The sequence below is a fragment of the Bufo bufo genome, chromosome 3, assembly GCF_905171765.1.
Source record: "Bufo bufo chromosome 3, aBufBuf1.1, whole genome shotgun sequence".
Taxonomy (NCBI): domain Eukaryota; kingdom Metazoa; phylum Chordata; class Amphibia; order Anura; family Bufonidae; genus Bufo; species Bufo bufo.
In genome coordinates, this window is record NC_053391.1 from 155,860,688 (window position 1) to 155,870,352 (window position 9,665).

General features: G+C 46.0%; 1 protein-coding gene across 2 annotated transcripts in view; it reads left to right on the forward strand.

Moving 5' to 3' along the window:
* The window catches only part of LOC120994858 (granulocyte-macrophage colony-stimulating factor receptor subunit alpha-like), a 182,851-nt gene that overhangs the window by 21,109 nt on the left and 152,077 nt on the right, over positions 1–9,665 (forward strand). For both annotated transcript variants that reach the window (XM_040423713.1, XM_040423712.1), the window contains exon 2: positions 592–701. In XM_040423713.1, the coding sequence (XP_040279647.1) occupies positions 617–701 (85 nt within the window). In that variant the 5' untranslated portion in view covers positions 592–616. The remainder of the gene's footprint in view (positions 1–591; positions 702–9,665) is intronic.

The following is a 9,665-nucleotide window of genomic DNA, read 5'->3' on the forward strand; positions in this document are numbered from 1 at the left end:
GGGGAATTGGGTCAGCACAACCTGTATGTGGTGCACATCACTATGGCGAAATACATATACAAACGAAAAATACAAATGTGATAGCACTCTACATCCAGCAATTTGCCTCCATGCTGGATGAGGCATTGGTGTACATTTTGGCCAAAGCGTAGTAAGCCACTCACCACGTCAAGGTCGCCTCTATTTGAGTGGTCCCTAACTCTAGTTCCGGACGGGGTTAAAAGCAGAGTGTGCTTGGCGTGCACACTGACCTGCATTCCCTGGATTTTGTGTGGCTGTCATGGCCCATGAACAGGTAGAAACTAGAGTTAGGGACCACTCAAATAGAGGCGACCTTGACGTGGTGAGTGGCTTACTATAGTCTCTTCACATGTTACCAAGCACAATGTCATACATGCACCTAGCTGCTCCTAGGCCTTATGTAAGGTGGCATCATTGGCCTAGGAATAGGTCATCAATATTGAATTCCCAGATAATCCCTTAACTCAAAATTTCCTAACAGGGTATATGGTAATAGGTTTTCTAAACTGGACAACACCACTGAATTATTTGTATACCTCTAAATTTTTTATCACATTTTAGTTTTTTTAGGTCTGAAAGTTTAAATTACCAGAAAATGGTGCATTCATTGTGTCTCGTATTTTTTATCTGCATCTGGTTTCCTCTTAAAACAGCGTGTAACCAAGATAAGACTACTGAAGGTAAGCAGATTTTCAGATTTAGATTTGCTTGTGTAAAAGCCAAGGTACACGTACTATTGTGACAACATAAGAATGCATTGCAGTGCAGATAATATCTGTATTCCTATCACCTTAAACGATTATTTCTTCTGCCTATTAGATCATATGTGATGGATTGAGGTTATATATGTAATTTTCAGGTACTGTGGACCACTAGAAAGACCCATGGACCACTAGAAAGACCCATGGTTGTTTGTAAGATTGTAAAGATATTTAATTACTTATATGATATGATATACGTGGAGGAAAAAATAGTCCTACCGAATATATTATTCTGGATTAACCACTCGAGATTCATTTCAGATCCACTTTGCCCAATTTTTTTAAAAGTTTGGTTTTGACCCAAATCGATTCGAGCCGAACCGAAGTTGCTCCAATTGCCCTGAAAGTTGGTACAGTCCTGATCAAAAGTTTAAGACCACTTGAAAAATGACAAAAAATCATATTTTACATTGTTGGATCTTAATAAGGTTCCAAGTAGAGCTTCAACATGCAACAAGAAGAAATGAGAGTGAGACAAAACATTTTTTGAGCATTCAATTAATTGAAAATAACGATAAAACTGAAACAGGCTGTTTTTCAGCTGATCAAAATTTTAGGACCACATGCCTTTAAAAGGCTAAATCTGTGCAAAGATGTGGATTCATTGTCATTTTCTGTCAGGTAGTCACACGCTGTGATGGCAAAGGCAAAAGAACTCTCCCTTTTTGAACGTGGTCGGGTTGTTGAACTGCATAAGCAGGGTCTCTCACAGCGCGCCATCGCTGCTGAGGTGGGAGGCAGTAAGACAGTCATTTGGAATTTCTTAAATAATCCTGAGGGTTATGGAACAAAAAAGTCAAGTGAAAGACCCCAAAAAATGTCATCAGCACTGAGCCGGAGGATCCAATTGGCTGTCCGTCAAGACACTGGACGATCCTCGACCCAAATTAAGGCCCTTACTGGTGCTGACTGCAGCCCCATAACCATCAGACGGCATCTGAGACTGAAGGGCTTCAAAAACAAAAAACGTCTTCAAAGACCTCGTCTCCTTGAACGCCACAGAACTGCTCGTTTGGACTTTGCAAGAGAGCACCAAACATGGGACATTCAAAGGTGGAAGAAAGTTTTATTCTCTGATGAGAAAAAATTTAACCTTGATGGTCCTGATGGTTTCCAACGTTACTGGCATGTCAAGCAGATCCCACCCGAGATGTTTTCTACGCGCAACAGTGGAGGGGCGCCATAATGGTCTGGGGTGCTTTTTCCTTCAGTGGAACAATGGAGCTTCAGGAAGTCCAGGAGCGTCAAACGGCCGCTGGCTATGTCCAGATGTTGCAGAGAGCATTCCTCATGACTGAGGGCCCTCGTCTGTGTGGTAACGACTGGGTGTTTCAACAGGATAACGCTACAGTACACAATGCCCGCAGGACAAGGGACTTCTTCCAGGAGAATAACATCACTCTTTTGGCCCATCCTGCGTGTTCCCCTGATCTAAATCCAATTGAGAACCTTTGGGGATGGATGGCAAGGGAAGTTTCCAAAAATGGACAACAGTTCCAGCCAGTAGATGGCCTTCGTGCGGCCGTCTTCACCACTTGGAGAAATGTTCCCACTCACCTCATGCCGAAACGAATTTTGGAAGCGATAAACAATAACGGCGAAGCTACTCATTACTGAGTTCATGTTTGGAAGTTGGATTTCTGTTTTGGGGGGGGGGTTAGTTTTTTTTTTTGAGGTGTGGTCCTAAACTTTTGATCAGCTAAAAAACAGCCTGTTTCAGTTTATTCGTTGTTTTCCTTAAATTGAATGCTCAATGTTTTGTTTTGTCTCACTCCCATTTCTTCTTGTTGCATGTTGAAGCTCTACTTGGAACCTTGTTAAGATCCAGCCATGCTAAATATGTTTTTTTTGCTATTTTTCAAGTGGTCTTAAACTTTTGATCAGGACTGTATATAATTTCCTCTACCTTACTAAGATAATTGTTAGGAAAACTTTTCATCTCTTTTCATTTATTTTTGAAGAATTTTTTCCCCCTCCCCAAGCTTTGGCATGCAATGACAGCAATAGTAAATGATTCCTAAGCTTCCAAAAATTGGTCCTTATCCAGGGGTAGGTGATGTTTAAACACACATGGTGTTATGGGTTGAAAAAAAAGTGACTTGGGAGGGACCAAGCGTCCAAAAATTATGCCTTGACAGGGTCGGAATGCCTGACCGTATGACAAGCACAGAAGTGGCTTGTTGTGAATGAACCCCAAAAAAATCTCACTTTTAACTGGGAGCAGCAGCAGTGCAGTATGGATGTGGAAAGGGTACGGTATGAATATAGTGGCATGCAGCCACAATAATATATATAGATGCAGCAGCAGGAGCAATATAGCATGGAACATAAAAGGCTGTCTATAGGTAGTAGTAACAATACACTGCGTGCAGAATTATTAGGCAAATGAGTATTTTGACCACATCATCCTCTTTATGCATGTTGTCTTACTCCAAGCTGTATAGGCTCGAAAGCCTACTACCAATTAAGCATATTAGGTGATGTGCATCTCTGTAATGAGAAGGGGTGTGGTCTAATGACATCAACACCCTATATTAGGTGTGCATAAATATTAGGCAACTTCCTTTCCTTTGGCAAAATGGGTCAAAAAAAGGACTTGACAGGCTCAGAAAAGTCAAAAATAGTGAGATATCTTGCAGAGGGATGCAGCACTCTTAAAATTGCAAAGCTTCTGAAGCGTGATCATCGAACAATCAAGCGTTTCATTCAAAATAGTCAACTGGGTCGCAAGAAGCGTGTGGAAAAACCAAGGCGCAAAATAACTGCCCATGAACTGAGAAAAGTCAAGCGTGCAGCTGCCAAGATGCCACTTGCCACCAGTTTGGCCATATTTCAGAGCTGCAACATCACTGGAGTGCCCAAAAGCACAAGGTGTGCAATACTCAGAGACATGGCCAAGGTAAGAAAGGCTGAAAGACGACCACCACTGAACAAGACACACAAGCTGAAACGTCAAGACTGGGCCAAGAAATATCTCAAGACAGATTTTTCTAAGGTTTTATGGACTGATGAAATGAGAGTGAGTCTTGATGGGCCAGATGGATGGGCCCGTGGCTGGATTGGTAAAGGGCAGAGAGCTCCAATCCGACTCAGACGCCAGCAAGGTGGAGGTGGAGTACTGGTTTGGGCTGGTATCATCAAAGATGAGCTTGTGGGGCCTTTTCGGGTTGAGGATGGAGTCAAGCTCAACTCCCAGTCCTACTGCCAGTTTCTGGAAGACACCTTCTTCAAGCAGTGGTACAGGAAGAAGTCTGCATCCTTCAAGAAAAACATGATTTTCATGCAGGACAATGCTCCATCACACGCGTCCAAGTACTCCACAGCGTGGCTGGCAAGAAAGGGTATAAAAGAAGAAAATCTAATGACATGGCCTCCTTGTTCACCTGATCTGAACCCCATTGAGAATCTGTGGTCCATCATCAAATGTGAGATTTACAAGGAGGGAAAACAGTACACCTCTCTGAACAGTGTCTGGGAGGCTGTGGTTGCTGCTGCACGCAATGTTGATGGTGAACAGATCAAAACACTGACAGAATCCATGGATGGCAGGCTTTTGAGTGTCCTTGCAAAGAAAGGTGGCTATATTGGTCACTGATTTGTTTTTGTTTTGTTTTTGAATGTCAGAAATGTATATTTGTGAATGTTGAGATGTTATATTGGTTTCACTGGTAAAAATAAATAATTGAAATGGGTATATATTTGTTTTTTGTTAAGTTGCCTAATAATTATGCACAGTAATAGTCACCTGCACACACAGATATCCCCCTAAAATAGCTAAAACTAAAAACAAACTAAAAACTACTTCCAAAAATATTCAGCTTTGATATTAATGAGTTTTTTGGGTTCATTGAGAACATGGTTGTTGTTCAATAATAAAATTAATCCTCAAAAATACAACTTGCCTAATAATTCTGCACTCCCTGTAGTAGTAGTAATAATAGTGGGAGCAAATGCTTTGCATTAATAGTGGTAGCAGTAGGGGATTAACAGTGAGGAGCAGCAACAGCCGAGGCAGTGGTGGCTGCAGCAGCAGCCATATGGTACATTTTGGTAGAAAGGCAGCAGCATGAGGGCAGCAGTAGCCTTACGGAAGATGATGGCTGGTCGGTCGCAGCAGTGGCATGTTGGCAGCAGTGGCACGATGGAGGTGGCGGCAGCAGCCATTCAGAATGTGATGGTTGGCAAGTGGCATTAGTGGCACGATGCAGGCAGTAGCAGCTGTACAGAATGTGATGGTTGGAAAGAGACATAAGTGGCATTATGCAGCCGCAGTCATACAGAACGCGCAGGTAAACAGTAATAGCAACAGTGGCAAGATGGGGCAGAGAGGGAGGGAGACCTCCCTTTCAGACACGCTGGTGACACGTGTCTGCTCACCATAAGCTGCGAGACACAGACAAGCTGTGTACACAGTGCTTCCTGGTAATAATGTAATTTGTCCTCCCTTTCTGCGAGAGGAAAACATTCCCTCAATTTTCCCTACTAGTGAAGGTCTAAAAGCATGGCTCTCCAGTAATCACTAGACTGCTTAATGTCAACAATACGCATGTCACTGAGTCTACAGGTCACCATTCTGGCCAGCATACCCCAGAAGCCAGTTCTTTCCACCTCCATCCCCCCACTGAGATGATTGGGTATAGTGGCCGGTGTCACCATCATCATCCTCTTTCTCCTCCAACTCCTCCTCCTCTTCCTCCTCCTCAAGTGGCAGCACCTCCAACTCCTCCCCCATGCGAGTTTATCATTGTGGGTCCTCAACAGCTATAGGGCCACCGGTTGCATGAGCGTCAGTGTCTCTTCAAAAATACATATGAGGGGGATGAGGGACAATTGAACGGCATGAGCTGCCACTGCCCCACCTGGAAACAACACATGCTCCCTGCTGAGGCGGTCTGGTGTATGACCAAATCGTTCACGGCTTTCCGCCTGACCACGGCTGACCACTTTGCCCAATTGGAATCAGTGAGGTGACATCCAGGGGGATGTTTGCTGTTTCATGTACTTGTATGTTGTTGGGGATGGGACCATGTACATGGAGGAGGAGGTGTATAAAGCAGATACAGTGGATATAAAGTCTACACACCCCTGTTAAAATGTCACTTTTCTGTGATGTAAATAAATTACACAAAGATAAATCATTTCAGAACTTTTTCCACCTTTAATGTGACCTATAAACTGTACCACTCAATTGAAAAACAAAGTGAAATCTTTTAGGTGGAGGGAAGAAAACAAAAAAAAAAACTAAAATAATGTGGTTGCATAAGTGTGCACACCCTCTTATAACTGGGGATGTAGCTGTGTTCAGAATTAAGCAATCACATTCAAAATCATGTTAAATAGGAGTCAGCATACACCTGCCATCATTTAAAGTGCCACTGATTAACCCCAAAGTTCTGCTGCTCTAGTTGGTCTTTCCTGAAATTTTCTTAGTTGCATCCCACAGCAAAAGCCATGGTCCACAGAGAGCTTCCAAAGCATCAGAGGGATCTCATTGTTAAAAGTTATCAGTCAAGAGAAGGGTACAAAAGAATTCCCAAGGCATTAGATATACCATGGAACACAGTGAAGACTGAAATATGGCACAACAGTGACATTACCAAGAACTGGTCACAGAAACCTGACATTTTAACAGGGGTGTGTAGACTTTTTGCAGCGTACTCAAGTTGTGTGTAATAGAGTTTCTGGGTGTAGTAGTGCAATGACACTAACCTGAGACGGCTGACTCTCTGCATAGGCAGGTGATGGTAGGAAAATGTTCGTGACGCCAGTGCCAATTCAACGGTGGCACGCCGTTTGCTGATAGCAGGAATAAATGAGGAACACCGTGATGTTAAAACAGAACTCCAACTTTAGTAGTTTTAAATATAGAGACATTCACGGAAGCGCAGTTCCTTTGCATACAGTCGATTTTTCAATACGGTTGATGCAGGCAATACAGATTGAGCAAGGTGACTACAGAGTGTTAAACACACAGGACTTGCAGTACAGGAGCTTGCACTCTATCTCTGACTGATCCTGGAACATAGCAAATCTTCTCCAAGGCCCAATACCTTAACTCTGGCGTATATCCTTGGTTTTAGCTTTATAAAGTACCTCCTCTGTTATCTTGAGTACCTCTTGCTTTTCTGGATTTTGCCTCTGTCTCTCTCCCTCTTTCCTCAGACTCTAGAAGCTTCTGAACGGTGGTCTTCCTGCTTCTGCATATATATATATTCAGGAGGGGAACCTTCTACTTGGATTCGGAACCTGGTTACAGGGACTGCAATACCCTCTCCTGGTCCGCAGGCTTCAGGCCTGGACTTGTCTCTGACATAGTCTAAGCTCCAGCTTCAGACTGCAGGCTGCAGCTTTAGACAGACACTTAGACTAGACTCCCTCTCACTTCCCTGACTGGGCCTTATATAAACTAGGGCTCTCTAGCTCCCTCTAGTGACTAGAAGCTGGAATGACACCCCTAGCAGGCCTGTACATGCAAGTATAATAGTAACAGGGAAATACATAACATTACATTACATGACAATTTATAAAGAGGACATATACCAACTTCCCCATAAATAAGGGGGGACGACAGCACACCAAGTGACACTTTTGTAGTGACGGGCATTACAGTCCCCGTACACTACATTTTCATATCCACTGTATGTGCCAGCTGTGGGAGCCAGCCCCATGATATGGTGGGAGGGGCTCAAAAGGTCCTGGCCATGTTGCTGGGATGCTGCCTCTCCACTGCCGCAAGAAACATTGACCCAGTGGGCCATAAAAACATGTACTGTCCCATATCATCTGCTCTTGGTGTCCAGTGTGGAGTGCAGCTTTCTGCACAGCGATAATTACAAGGAGTGCTCTGCATTCTCCGCTATGTGAGAGTACAAGACACTACTACCAGGGGCGTAGCTAAAAATGCATGGGCCCCATACCAAAAAAAGAATTATGGGCCCTCCCCCCCAGCCCCCACATATCTATCGGGCCTCCCACCACCCCTTCCAGAGCTCCCATCCAAACACCCATCCTAGATCTCCCACCGCCATGAGCAGTTTCACACTTGCGGCAGGACGGATCCGACAGGCTGTTCAGCCTGTTGGATCCGTCCTGCCGCTATTTCGCCTTGCCGCCACTCCATCCCCATTGACTATAATGGGAACGGGGACAGAGCTCCAGTGCAGCGCGGCAGTGTGCGGTGAAAGGCTGGCGTCCGAAAAGTACTGCAAGTCCGACTTTTTCGTCCGGTGGCCTCTCACCGCGCAGTGCCGTGCTGCGCCGGAGCTCCGCCCCCATCCCCTTATCACTGCTGGCATCTCTTTTTAACTTCAGATGATCAGACTCTCACTAATTACAGCACACACCCTGCCCCCCCCCCCCCCCCCCCCCCCTGTAGTGTCCACCATCAGACAGGGGAGGGAAGAAAAGAAACCCCAGAACTAGAGTGTCAGTGTTGGGGGGCACACTCTAGTTCTGGGGTTTCTTCCCTCCCCTGTCTGATGGTGGACACTACAGGCCAGGGCGCAGGGTGTGTGCTGTAATTAGTAATTAGTGAGAGTCTGATGATCTGAATTCTGAAGTTAAAAAGAGCTGCCTGCAGACCTGCAATGATAAGGAGGACGCCCCTTGCTTCTCTTGGGCCCCACTCTAAGTCTGCAGGCAGCTCTTTTTAACTTAAGAATTTAGATTATCTCAGAAATCATAAATTCTCAATAATCTCACTTCCTTAAAGGGAACCTGTCACTAGGATTCTGTGCATAGAGCTGAGGACATGGGCTGCTAGATCGCCGCTAGCACATCCGCAATACCCAGTCCCCATAGCTCTGTGTGCTTTTAATGTGTTAAAAACAGTTTTGATCAATATGCAAATGAACCTGATATGAGTCCTGTGTCCGGAGATGAGTCAAGCGGAAAGGAGCCCAGCACCGCCCCGCATCCTCCGAATCTCCTCCTTGCTGGCTGACGTCACAGAGCTGGAGCGCCGAAATCTCGCGATGCGCGAGCTAGCGCATGCGCAGTGTCGGCATCATGTTCATTCCCTGAGCTGTCATCAGCACAGGGAGCGAACTACGCATGCGCTAGCTCACGCATCGCGAGATTTCGGCGCTCCAGCTCTGTGACGTCAGCCAGCAAGGAGGAGATTCGGAGGATGCGGGGCGGTGCTGGGCTCCTTTCCGCTGGACTCATCTCCGGACACAGTCAACACAGGACACATATCAGGTTCATTTGCATATTGATCAAAACGTTTTTTTTACACAATAAAAGCACACAGAGCTATGGGGACTGGGTATTGCTATTGCGGATGTGCTAGCGGCCATCTAGCAGCCCATGTCCCCAGCTCTATGCACAAAATCCTGGTGACAGGTTCCCTTTAAATTCAAATGAATCACATATTCACATCACTTACTTTTAGAGTCACTGTAGTCGCACAGACTGGAGTGGCACGACCGACGGCACATGGCAGGACTGTCACTGGACTGGAGACTGGAGTGGGGAGACCAGGCACTGACTCCACTGAGGACTGGAGGAGTGACTGTGAGGTTCCTCTCTGGCCCTCAGACTGGTTTTGGGCAGTCAGAATCAGATTTAGATAGCGCCTCTGACTGGCGCCAGTGCGGCCGGCAGGACCACTCCCTCCATAGTCCCACTCCCTCCACAACAGGTACCCCCCCCTGGGCCTGGCCCTGCCCCCTCCACCACCTGAGTCCGCCCCCTGAGTCCTCCCGGTCCCTCTAGTTAGTAGGAGGCGGAGCCGGAGGAAATTCATTCCTTTCCTGCACTGCGGTCTGCGGCGCTGGTGCCAGCCTGGCTCCGCCTCCGCTATGCCCCCGTTCCGGCCCCCTCCACCGCCTACCTCATGTTCTCCAGACTCCTTAAGTTGTGCGGCAGCCGGCAGTGCTACAG